At 31.8% G+C, this 22,753-nt stretch overlaps 3 protein-coding genes across 3 annotated transcripts; 2 read left to right on the forward strand and 1 right to left on the reverse strand.

Moving 5' to 3' along the window:
• Window positions 1–1,717: 1,717 nt before the first annotated feature.
• On the reverse strand, window positions 1,718–5,459 carry LOC114168175 (S-adenosyl-L-methionine-dependent methyltransferases superfamily protein). Its single transcript, XM_028052913.2, is given in 9 exon segments — window positions 1,718–2,035; window positions 2,038–2,205; window positions 2,688–2,769; window positions 3,183–3,213; window positions 3,323–3,375; window positions 3,537–3,556; window positions 3,696–3,764; window positions 3,873–3,986; window positions 5,106–5,459. Coding segments are annotated over 9 exon segments (747 nt in total). The 5' UTR covers window positions 5,290–5,459; the 3' UTR covers window positions 1,718–2,009.
• A 527-nt stretch (window positions 5,460–5,986) lies between these two features.
• On the forward strand, window positions 5,987–7,017 carry LOC114168176 (glyoxylase I 4). The gene is made up of 2 exons (XM_028052915.2): window positions 5,987–6,517; window positions 6,596–7,017. The coding sequence occupies exons 1-2, from the start codon at window positions 6,173–6,175 to the stop codon at window positions 6,836–6,838; spliced, it is 588 nt and encodes a 195-aa protein (XP_027908716.1). The 5' UTR covers window positions 5,987–6,172; the 3' UTR covers window positions 6,839–7,017.
• A 4,485-nt stretch (window positions 7,018–11,502) lies between these two features.
• On the forward strand, window positions 11,503–22,308 carry LOC114168160 (transducin family protein / WD-40 repeat family protein). The gene is made up of 22 exons (XM_028052895.2): window positions 11,503–12,079; window positions 13,226–13,280; window positions 13,398–13,520; window positions 13,661–13,757; window positions 13,847–13,883; window positions 13,981–14,086; window positions 14,169–14,226; window positions 15,534–15,631; window positions 15,760–15,879; window positions 16,769–16,811; window positions 17,045–17,166; window positions 17,250–17,377; window positions 17,484–18,039; window positions 18,153–18,245; window positions 18,687–18,872; window positions 18,961–19,174; window positions 19,802–19,899; window positions 19,993–20,172; window positions 20,778–20,900; window positions 20,987–21,251; window positions 21,383–21,621; window positions 21,717–22,308. Exons 1-22 carry the CDS (start codon window positions 11,763–11,765, stop codon window positions 21,810–21,812), a joined length of 3,354 nt encoding a protein of 1,117 aa, XP_027908696.1. The 5' UTR covers window positions 11,503–11,762; the 3' UTR covers window positions 21,813–22,308.
• Window positions 22,309–22,753: the final 445 nt, after the last annotated feature.

The following is a 22,753-nucleotide window of genomic DNA, read 5'->3' on the forward strand; positions in this document are numbered from 1 at the left end:
TATAAACTAATGTTTCATGACCATATAAAAATATAATCTTTCAATTTCTCAATAAATATAATTGATAAATGAAGAAATATACAAAACCCTGCACATGGATGAATTTCTTTACTTCAATTTAGCATGACAGCCAAATTTTACATCCACATGTTTGAACTCAACTGTTGTGTCTCACCCAAAACTAAAAACTCTACCAAATTTCTTCAAAACAAAGAATTGAATTTAATGGAGATAAATACTGCACTACTGATTGATGAATTATATTCTAATAGGCATGGACATAAAAGCACATGCAGCTCAATATTTCTTGAATTTATAAAAATAATGGTGCTGTTAATATAATATTATTTTGTTATATTATTTATTTATCTATTCCTCTGTCACATCAATCATTGTATCTCATTTATTTTGTTTTCTTTTCTTCTCATCATTCACTTTCTTGTATTTAATTATACAAATTCACAAACTAAAGCAATTTTTTTTCTTGTATTTAAACTCGTTAGGTAGTTTCTTTTCCAACACTGTGATTCTCCAAAATATTGCTTCAACCTGCATTTTTCAGAATTCCATGTCTTCTTTTGGACTAAAAAACGCTTTCAAATAGAAAAAGGTGACGAAAACATAAAAGCCCTTTACTAATTCTGTGGGATTCGTTTCTAATAAATTACTCTTAAAATTTGATCCCAAATTGCTTCTGACAAAAGTTTAACACTGCATTCATATTTTGTGTCCGTTAGTTTCAAAAGCTTGTAGTAGGCATGAAGAAAAGAATGGTTCAAATTAATTATGAGCAATCACTATCAGTGGGACACTTTTTTTGGTGTTGTTTATATTGTTTTGTATATCAAGAAATATTCCATGATAATAATATACCTAACCAAGATTTATTTATGAGATAAAGACATAACATTCTTTACTACAAATGAGAGACCCGTAGTGATTGAATGTACTTCATAATTTAGCTTTACATTTTTTTTTCTGCTTAATGATATAGTAGTAATTATATCGTGATCGACTTGTATAATAAGTCAAAGAAATCACAAATGTTAATTACCAAAATGTTAAGGATAGAGTAAAGACCAGATCTTGACAGGGAAAGACATAATAAAGTAAATTATATATAATTTTTAACATATATTTACTATCTTTCGTTCAATTAAGATTCCTAAAAATTTGGATTGAGTTTTTCTAAATTTAATGACACTTATTCACTTTAAAGAGAGAATAAAAGGAATTTAAATTAGTCTGATATATCACGTCCTTCGGTGGAAGAAAATCAGGTCAAATTGATAATAAACTTAAGAAAAAAAAAGTTAATTTAATTTTTTTTCCTTATTTTGTGAATAGTATTATATTGGTCCTCCGTTTATTTTTTTGTCTCATCTTTAATTAAATCGATATTACATATCGATATGTGATTTTCTTGAATTTAAAACAGTTTGTGAAAAACTAACAATAATTCACAACAACCGATAAAGACGAAATTGAATTATTTTAAAAAAATTCAAGACTAAATTAAGATAAAAAAAGCAAAACTAATTTGATATTTATCAACGAAAACAAAGATCAAAGTAATTTAATAAAAAGTAAAGTGATAAGGTAAAGAGCTACGGTTAAGAGCCAGCCAAACAAACTCATCCAGTGTCCCTCACACTAACACCAGTAACACACATGCACATTCTTTCCCAAACCATTTTGCTATCACAAATCCTCAATCTTTCAATGAAACATATTATAATAGAAGAATACAACATACAATCCATTCATCTTCGTCCAAACAAAATCCCGGCAAAACAATACATTAATCAGTCAATTTGTCTGATTTCTTCAAAGATTTTAATGATTTCAATCATCTCTACAAGCTAACTTCACTGCTCTAACTTATGAAAATAAAATGCTATTGCAAACAACAACACATTGATGGTGGTAACTTATCCAACTAATACAGATGACAAGAGCGACCATAAATGACTATGATGAACATTAAAATAAGTCAGCGCTATAAAACATCAGCTGTTAATTGGTATGTGGGTATAGTGTCTATCTCTGTGTCATTTATCTTTTTACAAACATATATAAAGTGAGAGTCTGGATCTTCCAGAACGAAATCTGCTGGTAGCAATCCCTTTTCTGAAAGAGGGATGGGCTCCAAGAATGATTTTCTCGATGGTGTACTACTTTCGGCCTTTTGAAATCCAGGTCTTGCTGCATCAGAAGAACACTGAATTACAGATCCACAACTTCAACAAATTATAATTCATGCTGTTTCTTCATATAAATTCATGAGAGCATAACCTTTTGCAAAAGAATCACCATGATCTTAAATAAGAAATGAACTTGTTTAATAAGTTGATTCTGCTATTTAAGAATCATTTAATTTTCAAATTACATTTAGTTTTTTTGCAAAGATGCCTACAAGCATAGTATCAACTCTCCCTCAAGCATTGAAGATCTGACATTTTAGAAGACAAAGATCTTCAATCTTGCAAAAATATTTAATTATCAGATAGCTTTGCTCATTATCCAAATAAGAACGAAACCAAAATAAATCTTCTTCTATACCTCTTTTGGCCCAAATTATCCAATGTCAAGAACAAAATGAAGAGTAAAAGGGCAATTTATCTACATTTAGTGGTGAAGAAAAAGTTTTTTCTAGCACAAGAAAAGATGAAAAGGAATAAACTTACGGATATTATACAACGTAATTTTCCAATTGTATACGGGTCTGCTTAGATGAGGCATCCTTACTGTTGGATCGCCATACGTGATCTGAAACAAGTCACCATTCAAAAATTAGCTATACTTATCCAAGTAAACCAATATTTTAGCCTATATAATACAAACAAATGATAAATTATTTTCATACATAAAATTTATAATAAATATTTTTAAATATATTGCAAGATTATCATTTGAGTTCCTAAAAATAATAATTATTGAACTTACAAGTTTCATTTTAAGTTACGGTAAGTAATTCATATTATGATCTGGATAATTTTAAACTAATGAAAATTTGTTTAAAAAGTTTAAATTCAATTCAAGAAGTTAAATAAAACTCTTAAAAGTTTTATCGTCGTAAAAAAGGTTCCTAAAAACTTTTTCCATTGAATATTAGCTCCTGAAAACACTTCCATCAAAGACAGACAGCTATTCTGATTTATATAAATAGAAGATAATATTACCAAAATATAAGTCCCTCCAGGTTTTAGAAGTCTGCAAAGAAGAAAATAGACATAATCAATGAGAATTTCGACAAGAAGATGGTCGGTTAAAGCTTCTGTTCAAATCTCAAGAAATTTATTCTCATTAAAGTCTATACAACCTACACACTTCTGCAAGCATCTGAGAAGCACTAATTGGAGCATCAGTACCACACTGAAGTACATACAAGCAAAATCGAGGATTAGGACATGCAGAGAAATATATATATATATATATATATATATATATATGTGTGTGTGTGTGTGTGTGTGTGTGTGTGTGTGTGTGTAGAGGTATATAGATAAATTATGAGAACTATCAGTGAAGCAACATACCATCAATGAATCGAGAGTTCCTAGATCAACCATCAACCAAGCAATGGTGAAAATGTAATAACGAGACCAAAGCAGCATCAGTATAAGAATTACGAAACATGTATACATTCTAGATTTCATTAATTTAGACAAAGTTTGCATTGAATGGAGTTATGATACCTTTATCAATAACACCGTCAAAGGATTCATCTGGAAAAAGGCTCATATCCCTGACATCCATCTGCAAGTCTATTGAGATTCATTGAGGAAGCATAAGTAAGGAGTTTAGGGCCTTTAAAGTTAGTTAAAAAGTAACATACTATACAAATAAACAAAACAATGTCATCAATTAGATACATTTTAGCTGAGGTATGTACTCATATTTTCTTCTCATCATCTCAATCGCAACCGATGAAATATCAATATTTGTGATGTGCTCATAACCATCTTTGACCATATCCTCGGACATAACTGTAAAATATGACAGTATCCTTCTCCTTGTAAGATTCTCCGAAAAATATGAATTCAATAGTTCACACACGATAAATTTCATTCAAGCAAGATGGCATGGCATATGATAAGATACCGAGATAAGCGTATGAATAGCTCACATTCAATTAATCAATAACTTGTTTCTAGCAATGTTTAAATCCCGGATAGTGGTGCCTAAAGAATGGTCCCAAAATCGCTATAGCATGATAGCCATTGTTTTGAATTTCTCTTATAGTTTACATCTTTTTTATGGGCAAATAGTTTGCACCATGTATACTATATATAAATAAATTCTTAAAAAAGAAAAAAAAATAATGACTTTCATAATTTAAAATAAAATGCCATGGATGCCTTAAACGAAAATACAAGTAAAATACTATAAAAAAAAAAAAAAAATCAGTTACAAAGTTCCTGGACTAGATTCATCAATCATCTTCAAAATACTATAAATACGTATACGAGTAATAGAGAATGAGAACTCCATCTTCTGCATGGATGAGAATGAAAACTAAACCTACCACCTCCATCCTCATTGCTTTAGTACAATTTCCTAAACTATTTTATAACTCCCACACTGCAAAATCTCTTCAGGGCAGTTATTTTCTTCCATATTATGTGAAACACTACTTAAACTATATAAACTATACCGCAGCTTATATCTCCAACCAAAGCCATTTCGTGTTTACTAACAAGATTCATCCTCCACAAACCAATTACCAAGGAAATCCCTATTTCTCCTCTTGTTGGTCATATGATCGTATCACTATTCAAACTTCCAGAGCCTTGGCAATCAATGGCACAAACATGAGCTAAAACAAATTCTATTCCATCAATTGGTAGCAACTCACTTCAAAAGTTACTCGAGAATGAAATGTTCTTCTCCGTTTAGAGAAGAAGCGGGAAATAAACAGAAGGATGTGCTGTTTTAGTTAACAAAATAAGATCCAGCGTTTGCAATCCTCAAAAGAGGAAAAACCCTAGAGTTGGTGAAATTAGAGCAGAGAAGGAGAGAGGAATCGAAATGGAATGATTGTATTGAGTTGTGTTGGTGCTGAGAGCGAAGTGAAGAAAGAGAAAAGAGAAAGGGGAAAGCTTTACCAGCATTGCCGCAACCAACCATTAGAATCCTGGAAGAAAGAGGGATGAAATTGCGCACGAAAGGTCTGAGAGCAGAATAACGCTGGTACCAATCGAAGGAACCACCCTCTTGGACGTAGCGCGCGTCCCAATACAGCGCGTCGCCGTAGTTGTAGGTGTTGCAGCTAGACACATCCCTATACATCTTCCAATCTTATCTTTCTGCAGTTCGAACAGTGCGTGTGCGAGCGAGTGAGCGAGTGAGAAATCGGTTATGGTGGTTGGTTGGTGCGTGAGACTGTGTGGTGGGAATGGAACACGGCGGCGACAAAACCAGATTTTCTTCTTTTTATTTTTTTATTTATTTTTTAACTATATATATAAATGAGACTTCAGAAAGTGTGAACTTCACTTCTTCCCATTCTTCTCATTTTCTGTGGGCCTTTTTTTTGTGTGTGGGCCTTTGTTTGTGGGCCTTCTCCTCATGTGCAGATACACAAATCCTTATCCAGCATTCATTCCTTCACGGTTCAATGAAAGATCCGGTATATTCATTTCTAAATTTATTATTCTCATGCATCTTCAGGAAAAAAAAAGTATTTAAAAAATAATAATTTTATTTATACATGGTAATTCAATCATGCAATGTATAATGTGTAAGAAATGTTATTAAATTATTCTAAATAGTCGGTGTTATTCTAACTTTATTAACAGCAGTTTCGCAAGTAAATAATCAAAATTTCTAAAATGTGTTTTATACGGAGAGGTTGAAATCCTAGAAAAAATATATATCAATATATTTCATTTATTATTTATTTAAAATAGCTTTAATTAAGATATTTTTATGAAGAAAAACCACTGACAAAAATGTTATAATAAGAAATAAAACATGCCATGAGAAAAGAACACCGCACCGCACCGTTTGCGTCCAAAGCAACCAGATGAGGAAGAAACGCTGTCACCGCTTCGTAAAAACCAGTTTTTATTGATTCACTCTGTTTTTTATGTGAATAAAATGCAAGGCACAGTTATTCTGAGAGCCTTAAGAATTGGAGTTGAAAGTTTTCAGCAATTTGAGGGAAATATTGATGAATGAAATGCAACAGCAAGAGGTGAGAGAAGAAGAGAAAAAGATTGATGGAAAGGCAGAGAAAGGGAAGGAGGAAAAGGAAGAGGATGATGAGAAGGCACCTCCATTGATGGCTCTGAACCACGTTTCAAGGCTGTGTAGAAATGTGAAGGAATCCATAGATTTCTACACAAAGGTGCTGGGATTTGTTGTAACTGAGAGGCCCCAAGGTTTGGACTTTGAGGGTGCATGGTTGTTCAATTATGGAGTCGGAATTCACTTGGTGCAGTCGAAAGAAGAAGATCAGAGATTGCCTTCCGATGCTCAACACTTGGATCCTCAGGACAACCATATATCTTTTCAGGTATAGATTTAGCTATTGGAAAAAAACTATATATAGCTTTGATCTTTTTTATGGATTTGGGGTTACTTGTTTTGTTAGTGTGAAGATGTTGAAGCAATGGAGAAGAAGTTGAAGGAGATGAACGTGAGGTACATGAAAAGGAATCTGGAGGCTGAAGATGGAACGAGAATGGAGCAGATATTCTTCAACGACCCAGATGGGTTCATGGTGGAGATATGCAACTGCGAGAATCTGAAACTCGTTCCTGCTGAGTCACTCAGCAAGATCAAGATTCCAATGGATCGCCACACGCCACCCGTGGAGACAAATCACACACAGTGAAAGTTTACTTTTTCAAATACTTCTTCATCTTGCTTCGTTAGCTTTCATGCTGAGTTTATGAATCTGCTATAAATCTTCTTAACTCGAATCAACTACTATGTTTTAACGGCTCCAGAAATTGTGTGTATTTTGTTTTAGCACCGATTACTTATTTTAAATGAAAGGATGATCATTCCTAACCTAGAGGATTAAAATCTGAATTTAAACAAAAACATGGAGTAAAACCATAAGAAGTTTTTCCTAAAGAATCAACAATTGTACAGATCATCTTTATCTCACCGTCACAAATTATTTTTATTTTAAAAAAATGAAGGATGTTTTTCGTGGAAATAATCTCATATATATTATTTATATTCTTTTTAGTTTATATTTCTAATTTAGGTTAAATTGAAGTCAAATCAAATTGAAATAATTTAGATTTAACTAATAAAGATTAATTCAATTTAGTTTAACATATTATCGATTAAAGTAAACTTTGTCCGATTAATCTAATCTAATTTAACATTATTTCAATCTTATATTACAATTCAACATTAGTTTAATTTATTTTTTAGTTTAACATATTCTCAAGTAAACCTTGTCTGTTTAATTCAAAATCCAACTCAAGTTGAAAAGTAACTCAACTTGAAAAAAGTACTTATTTTGGCTTGGCCTTTTCTAAGTCCATTCTAATTTAAACTTTTTAAACTTGATTTGTGGTAGACTTGATTTGTGGTAGACTTTGCCAAACTTTATCCTAATTCAATCTAAGTCAACTAGCTTAACTGGTATGAGTTGATTCAAAGTCAATTTAATTAAATTAACTTTAGTTTTTTTTTATTTTAACTATTTTCTTGATTTTAACTAAATTCAACTTGTCATGGTTTTGATTTAGTTAAATTTAACTTGGTATTTGCTAAACTAAGATCTATTTGAACCCAATTCAACTAAATTGAATGCGGGTCTTTTAAGTTGAATGAATATTGATTTATCCATCTAACTTGACTAAAATCGATTAAGTCTAAATTGATTAAATTTAACATAGTATCGAGTAAACACGATTTAACAACATCTTTTATTAGGTTGGCCATGATTTAGTTTTTATTGAATTAAGATTTAAATGGGCTTAGTCGAATTCAACTAGAGTGGATCAACTAAATACAATTAACTAAACCCACTCTAAATTTGAATAAACTTAGATTAATTTAGATCTAAATTAACTTAACTCGATATAAGTATAAATTAATTAAGCTTGATTTGATCCTAGATCAACTTGATCTTAGTCCAAACTAACTTAACTCAATTAAATTTAACCAACCTTACATTAAATTCGACCTTACTAAAATACCTTACAACGAGTTTTAAATTATATTATATGACCAAAACATTGAAAATATGAAACAATTTAAAATAACATAAATTCAAATTCAATATATTTAAATATCTTAAAAGTTATGATGTTTTTTTTTTTCAATCACACGGTAAACCTTAAAAAAACTTGCCAATTGTGTGAGTATTGTTCATATTATATGCAGCTTTATAGTTTTTGTTTCATTTTCTAATATATATATATATATATATATATATATATATATATATATACTTTCTTTTGAATTCATATTTTACTTATTTCAATTTTACTCTTAATTATTATTTTAAAAACTAATTATTTTATAAATAATTTATCTTGTAATTTTACAAATCTCATTTGTTCTTAACAGTTATTTTAATAATTTTTTTTGTGTACATATTTTATTTTTTTTGAAATTTTATATTTAGCAACTATTTTAAAAATTAATTATATATATTTTCTATACGCTAATATAAATAAAGATTATTTTAGTTGTTTATATTTTATAATTCAAATTTTATTAGTATAATTATTTATTAAATTATAAAAAAATTATTATTATTTTAACATATTTTTTATAAAATTATTTATTTATTTATTTACAGTTAGTTATTTTTTTTAATTGTTTCTATTAATTTTATTTTATTTTTAGTAAATATAAATTTATTATATATATTAACTTAACATCATTATAATATAATCATCTTTTAATGTAAAATATACATTTATGTTTATTTCAAAAATATGTATATATTATATGTGTGTTTACATTAGTATATACGGTTTAAATGGTGTTTTTTTCGTAAAAAATTATGCGTTTTTATTTTCTTTGTCACAACGTAGTTTAAAATCACTTAATATTATTATATTCGTCTAGTTATTTTTAAGAACAGCAGGGTCTTCTTAACGATAACATTTCGGATTGATTTTTTTTTTTTTCTTTTTCTAAACTTACTGTTCATTGTGAATGTTACTTGTTATTTTTTTTTTATGTTAATTCTCTATTTGTTAAATACTTCGAATTATATGGTTTAAATATTTCGTTAAATGTCAGATGATATCAAATCTCACAGATAGCTCAAAACTTTTAATTTATTGAATATTTTAATCATTAATTATATTTATTAATTTTGTTTAGGAGTACATTTATTTTAAATTTTGTACATTTAACTGTGACGTTAAAATTAAAACACAAATATTTATTGCATACGTGAAAGGTACGGATGTATCTTTTTTGTTGTAAGCAATTAATTTTATTTAAAATTAATTAAATTTATAAGAACAGTATTTAAAATGGTTAAATAATTATTTTAATTTAAAAAATAGTTAAATTTAAATAATTGATTATTATATTTTTTAAAATAAAAAAGTAATTATTTTAATTTATAAAAAATAATTACTTAAAGAATATAAAGATTAAATAAAGTCATTATTTTAATTTTAAAAAATTATTACTTATAAAATTCTAAAAGTTTATATACACCAAAAGATTTTTTTATTTGTTAATGATATATATTAAAGCGGTTTAAAGTATACCAAAATATACAAGAAGGAAAATAACGTTTAAAAAAAATGTAATTATTTTATGATATATAATAATTCACAATTATATAAAATACGAATTTATTGTCTAGTTTATGGGTTTCAATCAAGATTTTAAAAATTGTATCTTTTAATTTATGAAACATAAAATTTATATTTTATTTGATAGATTTAATTATAGATATATTTTAATTATTTTTTGTTATATTTTTACTAGATAATTGAGATAGTCTTAACATTGATATTTTAGTTTTGAAATAGAAAATAATCCTATATAGTAATTATTTGTATTTGACATTCTAATAGAAACTTTTTACTGTTTAATTATTTTAACTTTTAACTTTTGTCTATTTTTTACTCAAAGACATGGTGAAGACAAATTTATGTTTCGTGTTGAAATATTTTTTTACCTCTTGAAAAGACTTTTATTTATTTTCATATATACTAATTTGTTTAAAAATCGTCTTTAAAAATAATTTTTAATGATTTTACTTTCTTTTTGTCCGAAGACTTTAAATATAAAACATTTTCATTACATGAAACTAAAGTACAATGTAATCTTGTCAATTAATCTTTAAATAAAGTTGAATGCTAATAAATTATACTCTTCAAGGTTATCACAAATAAGACAGTTCTTAACACATCCCTTCACATCTTTAAACTATGGGTTTAAAGTAAGAAAATGCAATAGATTCGAAAATAATTAAAAAGAAACTATAGTATCATGATTTAGATTTCAAGTCTAATTTAATTGCATAAAATTGATTTTTAAGAAAGAATTATATAAGTTTTGTAATAGTTATATCAAACACATTTATAATTTATGTGATTTATAAATCAAACATAATTTAAAGTACTCAAATCAAATCAACCCAATTTTGCTTGCATAGATATAAGGTTTAGACTTTGGTTTCTGAGCCCAGATGACATGTACGTCTATTAGCCCAACTTCGTGAATATATATATATATATATATATATCTTAATGTATTTATGTCATCATCTCATTATATCTATGAATTAAATTTATAAATGTTAAATTTATTTCACATAAATGCAATGACTAATTAATTACTTTTACATATTTTTTTTAGTGACGTAGTTAGTTTTAAATGATTTAAATCTATTTAACCAAATAAACATTGTTAAAATTTAAAATAAAACTAAACAAATTTTTAAGTTTTTTATTTTGTCTTTAATTTGAAAGTAATTTATAACAAAACAAAACTCAGACAAACATAACCTCTTAAAAACATATACAAATTATTTGTCCGAAGAAAAGACTGATGGACAACTTATTCAAAATTTTAAAACAAAAAATTCAATTTAAATAAATAAATAAAATCTAATTATAGATAAATTCAATTGAGTATATAAATAACCAAGTTTATTTATGTTCTTACATAACTTTGAGTCAAGGATATTTGATATAATTTTTTTAGTTAATATTTTAAAAAAATAGTTTTTAGGTTTACATAAAATCAGTTTTGTAATTTAGAAAAGATTAATTTAATTAAGATTAGAGGAAATGGGAAGGGTGTAGAAGTAATTATGAGATGAAAGTGGATTAGAGAATTTCTCAGTGGCTAAAATGCATATAAATTGTCTCACAAATTTCTCACGTGTCAATCCCTAATTGGCGATGCCACTGATTCGTGTGGTGCCTTGTAGGAAATAATAATCCAGTGCGGCGTGTACTACTACATCATTGCAAGACCTGGCTTAAACGGTTGTACGTTAGAGACAAGACCACCCTTTCAAAGCCCAAAGTGTGTCACACAGCGAGTGTATCTATAAACTTGAAACAACGAGTTTTGACAACGCAAAATAAATTGTAGAAAAAACGGTGAGAGAAGAAAAAGGGAGGAACAAGCACAACGGGGAGAGAAAGAGAGAGAGAGAGAGAGTGGTTCTTCTCACTCTCGCATTCCATAGATCAGATCCAAACATTCACAATTCCTAGATCTATTTCCGCTCTCCACCCGCACTCTGAAATTTCTGATTCGTGATTTCAATTCCGTGTTTTCGCTGCAATTAGGTTTTCGGAGATCGAATGGCGTGCATAAAAGGGGTGAATCGATCGGCGTCGGTAGCGCTGGCGCCCGACGCGCCGTACCTTGCTGCCGGGACCATGGCTGGCGCCGTTGATCTGTCATTTAGCTCGTCCGCAAATCTCGAGATATTCAAGCTCGATTTTCAGTCCGACGATTCGGAACTGCCTGTCGTCGCCGAGTGCCCGAGCTCCGACCGCTTCAACCGTCTCACGTGGGGGAAGAACGGTTCTGGCTCCGAAGGATTCTCCCTTGGCCTCGTCGCTGGTGGGTTGGTGGATGGCAACATTGACATCTGGAATCCTCTCACTCTGATCCGGTAATTGGACCTTTCTCTCACGTGTTGCTTTTGTTTTGATATTGGACATGATATTTGGGTATGGAGATTAGAGTTTCTAGGGTTAGATGGCCTCCTATCACTGGTTGAGTAGTTTTTTTAATGCATGAATTGGTGCAACAATTCAACATCAGTGATTAGGGGATGAAGCTCTGGAATTTTTTATCGGATGATATAATTTTGATGCAATTAAAATTAACATTCAATTTCCAATTGCTGTTTTCTCATTATGAATAATAATAATAATACTTATTACTATTATTTTTATTATAATTATACTTTTTGGTATAGTACAGTGGCCATTTTCATTTGCTGCTTTAGGATTATTGAGTTAAAATGGTGATTTATGTGTAAGAATACATACATCGCTGTTCAGTACTGTTTGCACCCCCTTTTTTCTTCTACTTATTGAAGAAAGAATAAAGATTTCATACATTAGATCATAGCGAAGAAGCAGGGAGGTAAGGTATCTTCCTAAAGCATCAAATGAAAAGATGCATCAGGAGGAAAGAGATGAGCAACCCTTTTGTTAATAGATAGCTTAGTGATTTTAATGCTGCTCATTATATTTTGAAAGTATTAGAATTGTGGAGCTCTGTGTTTATGTTCCTTTACTTTCCTAGCGAGTGGGATGTTGTGGTTTCTCTGTATAAGAAAATTTTGGAAGAATACGAGATGAAGGTTTCCTAAAAGTATATTAATTTTGATGAACGATTCCTGAATTTTACATCCTTTGAGCAGAATTATTCAAATATTTTCACGTAAAAGCAATGCGAACGTCTTTCCCTCAATTTTAAGTCATCTTTGCCTTTCAAAATTTTTAAGCTGAGCAATTATAGATGGATGCCTTGTCTGTTGATGCAAGTGATTGGCAATCACTTAGATCCAACCGATGGCAGCTCAAAATGAAGTTCTCTTCAAATTTTAACACTGCAGAGTGGTTGTCACGAAAATAGAGAGACAATAATTTCTTTTGGAGCAAACAAACTGTGCATCACTGATAAAACATATTGCAATTTTGGATATTTTGGTTCATTGCTTAATTCATTCAAGTTATAATTTTAGTTTCATCTACTATTTTTACTCTGTTCATCCAACGAGTTTATTTATTTTGGCATCTTTTCTCAGCTCGGAGTCAAATCAAAGTTCTCTTGTTGGACACCTTGTAAGACATAAAGGACCTGTAAGTTCTGCTTTTCTTTTATAAGTCAACCTGATAAGTTTTAATTGTTCAATGTTCTTGACCATGTGTACTGTTCACTTAATTTAAAATCCTATACTGAATATTTTTATGTTTCAGGTTCGTGGTCTTGAGTTTAATGTCATTGCACCAAATCTTCTTGCATCCGGAGCTGAGGATGGTGAAATTTGCATATGGGATTTGGTCAATCCTTCTGAGCCTACTCATTTTCCACCACTAAAGGTGGGAGATTTTTCCCTTGAGAGTGTGCATGCTACCTACATTTGCCATTGTTTTGATGAATTAATAGGTTGTAATCTTCAGATATTTCTCTTTTTAATTTAATAAATTTCACACATCTAGTGTATATGATAATGGTGCAGAGTACTGGCTCTGCTTCCCAGGGAGAAATTTCATTCTTATCTTGGAACAGTAAAGTCCAGCACATATTAGCATCTACTTCATATAATGGGACCACAGGTAATTCAAGAATATAATCTACTCTTTCTATTCTGTTCTGAATTTATGTTTGGTGGAATATTATATATATTTTGGTTTTATTTTTCTAGTGGTCTGGGACCTGAAGAAGCAAAAGCCAGTGATAAGGTAACCTGGTTGCTCATCTTCTGCCTTTCGTTTAGGAAGAAGTTTGGTATTCTATATCCAGAAAAAATAACCTTATGTATGATTTGTAATCTGGCAGCTTTGCAGATTCGGTTAGAAGGAGATGCTCTGTTTTGCAGTGGAATCCTGATGTTGCCACACAACTTGTCGTTGCATCAGATGAAGATGGCTCTCCTTCCTTGAGGGTATATTATAGTTACTGCAACTTTTTTGTCTTTTTATTTCAAGGGTTGTATGCATTGACATTATATGAGCATGTTGATCCAGCTTTGGGATATGAGGAATATAATTTCACCAATAAAGGAGTTTGCGGGACACACTAGAGGTAATGGAACCTGTTAATTTATGTATAATTCGTGTGGTGGTCTTTGTCAATGCTCCTTTCCTATGTCGATGAATTTTATTTTTCTTAATTCCCTCCCTCATTGATCTTTTAGTTAAAAGACCAAAGCATGTGAGAAGTAAGTGAGCAAGTACTGTTAGCTGTGGAGCTGGCCTGGGTAGATAATTTGACTTTTGGATAGATCTTCATGTTCTCTTATTTATCTAAATTTGTGTGAATTATACAGAAAGAGTAGGGGGGATTTGGGGGGAGGGGGTGGGGGGGTGACATGGTGCTAGGAAGCTTCGATATTGCTGGAGACATGGATGCCATATGGGCACACAACTTTGACATAATGTCAATTTCTAGAAACTTTGGGACACGTCTTGGCTTGGTTATGGTATAATATATGGAACAGTATTAGTATTATTTAAAAAGCACAAGCTTAAATTGAAAGGGAATTAATATTTCTTTCATGAGTGAATAAAATACTGTTTATTCAATTATACAGTATTTCTACTTTTATTTGTGTAAAAATGAAAATCCTCAGAAATCAAAGTGGAAAAATTCAAGATGTGAGTAGGAGTGTCCTTGAAGTGTCATACTGGTACATTCTAGATATGAATATGATGTCTATTTGGAAGTAACCTTACTTCCTATTACGCCTTTTATATTCCTTGTTTGGAAACACTGCAAAAGCACTTCACTAATATGCTTGGACTGGTATCCATTCATGTACATTTGTATGGTTGATTTTCTTATATATATATAGTGCACAGTATAGAGCCAGTGTTGCTAAAATGTGCCTGAACTGGGCAAATTTACTTAAAAATCAAGGCAATTTTTCTTTGTACGGTTGATTTTCTTATATTATATAGTGCTCAGTAAAGAGCCAGTGTTGCCAAAATGTGCCATAACTGAAAATTTATTTAAAAATCAAGGTATAATAAAGTCTATACTTATCAAATCCCTCCAAAAATTAGATGGTAGTCCGTTTTTCTTTCATTTTAGCAATTGAGCTACACCCTGGTAGGCCATCTTGTATGATTTGGTGATAATTTTCTTTTTATTTGTCATCTCTGTTGTGCTCTTCCTTTATTAAAGCTGTGTTTTATGGCTCTTGCTTTTGAACCAAGTATAATGTATTGTAAGATTGTCCATGATTCTTGTTGAATTTTTGAGCAGATGGATGATAGTGTGAGGTTGTGATTTGTGATTTATAGTCCTTGTCGTTTATTGTGAAGCTATAGTATACTCACTGTTTTTTAGTCTATCTGATTTGGTTTTGTTGCCTGAATTTGCCATATTAGGTGTGATTGCAATGTCGTGGTGTCCCAATGATAGCTCTTATTTGCTTACCTGTGGTAAAGATAGCCGAACTATATGCTGGGACATGATTTCTGGAGAGGTGGTGTTTGGTTTTTTTTTTTACCCATCTCATATTCTGTTTGATGATTTCCAGAACTTGACCTTTACATTTATAGAACTTTTGCTCAATGATGATGGTTTTCCTGTTTGGGTGGGGTGGGGGTACAGATAGCCTACGAATTGCCAGCTGGGACAAACTGGAATTTTGATGTGCATTGGTATCCTAAGATACCTGGAGTAATATCAGCATCTTCCTTTGATGGAAAAATTGGTATATACAATATTAAGGTACAAGTAATTTTGGTGGTTTGTTTTTGTTTTGGAGAGTATTCACTTGATTTTATTTGACAAGTATGTGGAAGTCTGCTTTAAAGTTGTAAAAATTCATTTGGACTGATACAACAAAGTGACATGGATAAGTAAATCCTAGATTAGTTGTGGCTAAATTTTATTCACTATATTTATATTGGTCATAAATACAGTAGATCATATGGAGAGGTAGTGGTATAAATTGTATGATGAATTAATATTTTACCCTACAACATATACAAATATTTATATGGTTTATGAATTAATGTTTTACTCTCTACAAATACATTCTTTACATAATTTGATATAATATAACCATCACATTGTTCCTCATTATTCATCTTGTTTTTCTAGATTAATTACTGTTGTAAAATTGTATCTGTATTTTTTTATCTCATCAATCATGTTGTAACTCATAAAATAAGTATTTTTTTATTGTTGAATTCATAGAAATTACACTGATTGTCAATTATAGACTGCATTGTGGAAAATGCCTTTTTTTTTTTTCATTGTATCTTTTCCCCATGATCTTATTTTCATAAAATCACTCTTCAAGCGGGTGGGTATTTGCCTATAATCAACTTTTGATATTGAATTGGACCTTTTATCAAAACCCGTTTTGCCTATATAGACTTGGTTTAATTGGGTTATTTATTACGTTTTTCACAGAATTAGACTTATATTTAATTTTTCCTTTTTTAAGTCAAATTATTCAAGAAATAGCGTTTAGAAATGCAAGCAATTTTAAATTTGTTTTTCCTATTTTTAATTTCCTTTTGGTGTAGCAATAATTTGCATTCCAGATTCTCTTACTGTAGATCTGTATATTGACCATATTATTTATGGTAATATTTGTAATTGTATGCAGGGTTGCCGTCAAAGTGGTGCTGCGGAAAATGATTTTGGTGCAGGTGATACTTTATTTCTTTACTTGTATGAAATTAGTCAAACTAGCTATTATATATTTTCATATTCAACTGTACATGACTTAAAAGTCTATGCTGCTTTTCTTGATAAGCATATTGTGGGTGTATCTTTGTGTTCGTTTTGTGTTGTTGAGGTTTAGGCTAGGCTTTATTTTCCTTTGGTGCCCTTGGTATCGAGGCTTTTTTGAATCTTTTGCGGATATTTCCTTTCTGTGCAGTACCACTGAGAGCACCAAAATGGTACAAGCGTCCTGCTGGCGTGTCTTTTGGTTTTGGAGGCAAACTTGTGTCTTTTCATCCTAGGGCATCTGCGACAGGTTCTTCTGCTGGTGCTTCAGAGGTAAGGTTTTAGTGCTTTAATCATATTTATTTATCAAATTCTTAAAACTTTTAGCTGAATTCATTCTACAACCGATTTTCTAGGTTTACGTGCATAATTTGGTCACTGAAAATGGTCTAGTGAGTCGGTCTTCTGAATTTGAAGCTGCCATACAAAATGGTGAAAGGTCTTTGTTGAGGGTTTTATGTGATAAAAAATCACAGGAATCAGAGTGAGTTCCATTTACTCAGAGCAATATTGTCTAATGATCTTTATTTTTGATGTCTAACCTTACTCTTTACTTTTTGAACAATGCTGATAATTTTTTGATGTTATAGATCTGAGGAGGAAAGAGAAACATGGGGCTTTTTAAAAGTTATGTTTGAAGATGATGGGACTGCACGGACAAAACTCCTCTCACATCTTGGCTTCAATGTACCCAGTGAAGCAAAAGACACAGTTAATGATGATCTTTCCCAAGAAGTAAATGCACTTGGACTGGAGGACACAACTGTTGACAATGCTGGACATGTGGCTACTAATGAATCGGTTAATTTCTCGACTGATAATGGAGAGGATTTCTTTAACAATCTTCCCAGTCCAAAAGCTGATACCCCTTTATCTACGTCTGCTGGTACCTTTGTTGTTGCTGAAAATGCCAACGGTTCCGAGAAAATTCAAGATGATGCAGAAATGGAAGAAAGCAGTGACCCTTCATTTGATGACAGTGTTCAGCATGCTTTAGTTGTTGGGGACTACAAGGGGGCAGTTATGCAATGCATTTCTGCAAATAAATGGGCAGATGCATTAGTTATTGCTCATGTTGGGAATGCTTCCTTGTGGGAAAGTACACGTGATCAGTACCTTAAAATGGTCCGGTCACCATACTTGAAGGTAGCTAATGATGGCATTGTAATCTGTCATTATCTAACAATTTCTATCAAATACCGACCTGATATTTTGGTTTTTACTAATCTTGTGTATTTGTGGGTTATTGTCATTTTCAGATTGTATCAGCAATGGTCAGCAATGATCTATTGAGCTTAGTGAACACTAGGCCCCTGAAATTCTGGAAAGAAACCCTTGCTCTTCTTTGTAGTGTAAGTCTTATTGGTCCTCGCTGCTAGTCAATTTTTTTGGTTGGAGTTTGAAGTGCTGAAATCATTTTAGTGTGAGGAGTTCTAGCAAACACTCTTTTCTATTGATTGGAAATCGCAAATTTTTCCAGCATTTCGCACTCACTTGCTCTTCTTTCTTGATGTACCCTGGTTTTCTTTAATAGTTTATTATTTCTTTTTAAGATTTTGACATCTCTAGAATTACTGAATCTTGGAATCCTGCTCCAATTCCCTTTCTTGCTTTGTCTTTTAACTATATGTCTTTGTATTGTTGTTACTTGCAGTATATGTTTTACTGGATCAAGTTATGACCAAAATTTCTCTTATAGTACAAATTAGAAAAACTCCATAATAGCCATTAATTTTCATGATTGAGTTATTGTGTATTACACTCATATTATTCATGTTATCAAATATTAACAGTTTGCTCAGAGAGATGAATGGACCATGCTTTGTGACACACTTGCATCGAAGCTCATGGGGGCTGGCAATACATTAGCTGCAACCCTGTGTTATATATGTGCTGGGAATATTGATAAAACTGTTGAAATTTGGTCAAGGAGCCTATCTAATGAGTACGAGGGGAAATCTTATGTTGACCTTCTTCAGGTAAAGTCAATACTTTTGTTTTCACGGTTGCAAAGTTCCCACTTAGCATTATTACAACTTGTAAATTGACAAAATTATATGTTGTTAGGATTTAATGGAAAAGACTATTGTGCTCGCCTTGGCAACTGGGCAGAAGCGGTTTAGTGCTTCTCTGTGCAAGCTTGTTGAGAAATATGCTGAAATTTTAGCTAGTCAAGGGCTATTGACTACAGCAATGGAGTATTTAAAACTTTTGGGTTCTGAAGAACTATCGCCTGAACTTACGATTTTGAAAGATCGAATTGCACTTTCTACAGAACCTGGTAAAAAGTTAATTGGACACAATGGGATGCTGATTGTTAGCTAGTGACATTTTGCATGCCGATTTTTTTTTATTCGAACAGTGATATCATTATAATGTTATGAATAAACATGGTATAAAATAGTTGTATATTGCTAATGTAGTATGATGTGATTTTTACTTCCAACCAAATTTGCTGTGTGTGTTTTTGGAGAAAAAGGGTGGGGGGATATTGCTAGCAACTGAAAGAGGAGTTCGTGATAAACAAAAAAATTCTTGTTTTAGCAAGACTTGATCCGTCTGCCACTCTTTGAACTTTCTTAATGAATATTGGAGTGTTTAGTTGTTTATAAACTGAATGGTTTTACCTATAGTTCCTTTTCTGTAAATGCTATTTCTATCATTATTCTACTTTAAAAACTAGTCACTGTCAAATCACATTTGATATATAGAGCTGCATTTCAGTTAAATCAATGTTAATCGAAGGCGGAACACTATTTTTTTTTCTATCAAGGATTCTTGATTGGAGAGATCTGTGTACAAAATTCAGCTTCTTGTGTTTCTATTTTTGTCCAATGTTGAAGCTTTCTGTATACATGTCTTTTCTTCACTTCTTTTGCTTCCTTTTCAAATGGTTAATTCCTTGCAGAGAAAGAGTTCAAAACCGCTGCTTTTGAAAATACTCAAGCACATGGTGCGTCCTATTACGGTGCCGATAATTCCAGTTATAATAGAAATTATTATCAGGTAATAATTTAACTTTGTTCTTTGGCATTTTTTTCATGCAATAAGTACTGTCTTTCTATGATTTAAAATTATTCCACGTGTTTCATCATCTAGGAATCAGTACCCACTCAAGTGCAGCATGGTGTTCCTGGAATTCAATATCCTGATAGCTATCAACAGCCGTTTGATCCTAGATACGGAAGAGGTTATGGTACTTCTACTCCACCCCAGCAACCTCAGCAGCCTAATTTGTTTGTTCCACCGCAGACCACTCAAGTTGCACAAACTCCCCAGGTATGTTATCATATCATGTAACTTCTTAAAAAAGAGCTGTTATAGTGTTTGTGGGTAATGTTTATAGAATAAAGCTTAGTGATAACTTGATTTTGAATCCAAATATATGGACAATCTGTAGTTTTTTTGGGGGGGAGTAGTTACTTTCTTTAAAGCTCTTTTAGAGACATCATATAGACATCATATCACTTTTAAATTAGTTGAACCGAACATGCACTTAGTGTGAGTAAGTTTTGACTCCAATTGGTTGATTTTGGAGACATAGTAGAAAAGTTGCTTCGGAATGTAATTTCAAACTCAAGTGGTGGAAATGCAACCATTTCCTTGAGATGCCAGAAGAATGTTTTAAATTTAAACTTTGGCTATGACACATGGTCGATAATATTTGGGTTTGGAACATTCTTATTTAGTTTTGTTACCATTAGATGGTGCGATGAGGGAAATTCATACTCAGTCACCCTTGTATAATCTTGAATTTTGGTTTAGCGTGTTTTAGTAGCAAATTCTAATATAAGATTTAATGTTATATTCCATCCAAAATTCAAATTTTTTGTTATTTGTACTTTTTCCCTTGTTGCTTTCTTAAATCTAAATATTTGTTGTAGCTGAATTTCTCAAATACTGCTGTTGCACCACCTCCTTTGAGAACTTTCGATCCTCAAACTCCTCCCGTGCTTAGAAATGTGGAGCAGTATCAGCAGCCCACATTGGGTTCTCAGTTGTATAATGTCAGTTAACCTTTTTAATTTGAATTTTGATATTATCAAGTGCTTGAGGCTACCTGTGGATTAAGCCTATACTTTGTCTATTTCAGACAACCACCAATCCACCTTACCAGCCTACACCCTCTGCTACATCACAAGTGGGCTTGGTTCATGGCCACAACCTGTCACAAGTTGCGGCCCCTACCCCAAATCCGATGGGATTCATGCCAGTCCCCAGTTCTGGTGGTGTCCAAAGACCTGGGGTGGGATCAATACAACCACCCAGTCCCCCTCAAGTGCAACCTGTGCAACCAGCTGCTGCACCACCCGCCCCACCTCCAACTCTGCAGACTGCTGATACTTCAAAAGTTCCTGGTAATTGTTTTGTGGTATCCAGGAATTTGACATTGACTAAATTAAACCTGAACTTTCCTGTGTTAATTTTACAATTGGGTAACTAAACATCTCATCTTTGTTGCACTATTTGCTTGGTTTGACTATGGCAGGGCATCAAATGCCTATTGTCACAACATTGACAAGACTCTTCAACGAGACATCAGATGCCCTGGGAGGTTCCCGTGCAAACCCAGCAAAGAAGCGGGAGATAGAAGACAACTCGAAGAGACTTGGTGGGTTGTTTGCCAAGTTGAATAGTGGAGACATTTCCAAAAATGCTTCTGATAAGCTCCTTCAGCTTTGTCAGTCATTAGACAATGGTGATTTTGGTACAGCCTTACAAATTCAGGTATAGATTGCAATTTGCAAATGTAAATTATTGTATTTGCCTATTTTAAGAGCTTGCATCATATTTACATTCTATCTGTTTTACTTGTGTTGCAGGTTCTTCTCACTACTACCGAGTGGGATGAATGCCAGTCCTGGTTAGGTTCACTCAAGCGGATGATCAAGACAAGGCAGAGCGTGAGACTAAGTTAAACAAGTTACAGATTTCATTTTACTGATTTTGGAAAATTTTCGTGTGATTAGCGTCTTGCAGCAGTGATTGCTTATCCTCTCATCTATGTACACAGACTACTGCCATCACTAGATTTCAGGTGCAGGGTTTTGATTCTATGTGCTTCTACAATTTCTTGCTGTGTCTGCAGCTTTCACATCGACTGTTATTAAAAGCTGTTACTGAAGATAGTTTTCAGGAAATGATCAGAAAATTTAGCAGATTGTTTTTCAATCGATATTTGTAATATGAAGAACAGTGTTTTTTCTGTTTATTTGACCTAAACTTCCAGATGGTTTTTTCCTCTCACCCCTCTGGTACCGTTGACGCTCCAAGCTCCAGTTTTAGATCGATGTTTCCTTTTTCTTTTTAAAGAAATATTTTGTATCACTCTAGTCATATAAGTATTGATTGATCGTCAAACAGGTGAATAATGTAGCATCATGTTTATTTAATCATCCATCATTTAATTTCTCATTTCTCCAACTTGTACGCGTCATTTTGTCGCACTGCTTCCTATTGGTTATCCTGCTGCATTCATTTTTCATAGTCATAATGCATCACATGGTAGGAAAAGAAATAGATGGATTGAAAGAAAAAAAAAGAAAAGGTAAAAATGAGCAGAGAGATTAATAATAAGGAAAATTCATTTTATTTGTTATTATTATTGTTTATTATTGTTCATTAATATTAAAATTGTTTATTATTATGATGAAAACAGTGAAAGGAATTTGAGTATATTCGTAAATGATTATCTACAAAATATTTCTTTTTCCTCCAGTACGGGTAACAATCATTTTGTTTGTGTATTTCGTTATATGTCCATGTCAAAAGTTATTTTATTGTTGGTTTCCCTCTTTTCTTCATGGGAGTTGTGATCCAAACAACTATCTATTTTTCAATTCTTCATGCGTCCATATGC

This window comes from Vigna unguiculata, chromosome 11 (genome assembly GCF_037176805.1).
Source record: "Vigna unguiculata cultivar grain cowpea cultivar isolate G323 ecotype 2 chromosome 11, ASM3717680v1, whole genome shotgun sequence".
Lineage (NCBI taxonomy): Eukaryota > Viridiplantae > Streptophyta > Magnoliopsida > Fabales > Fabaceae > Vigna > Vigna unguiculata.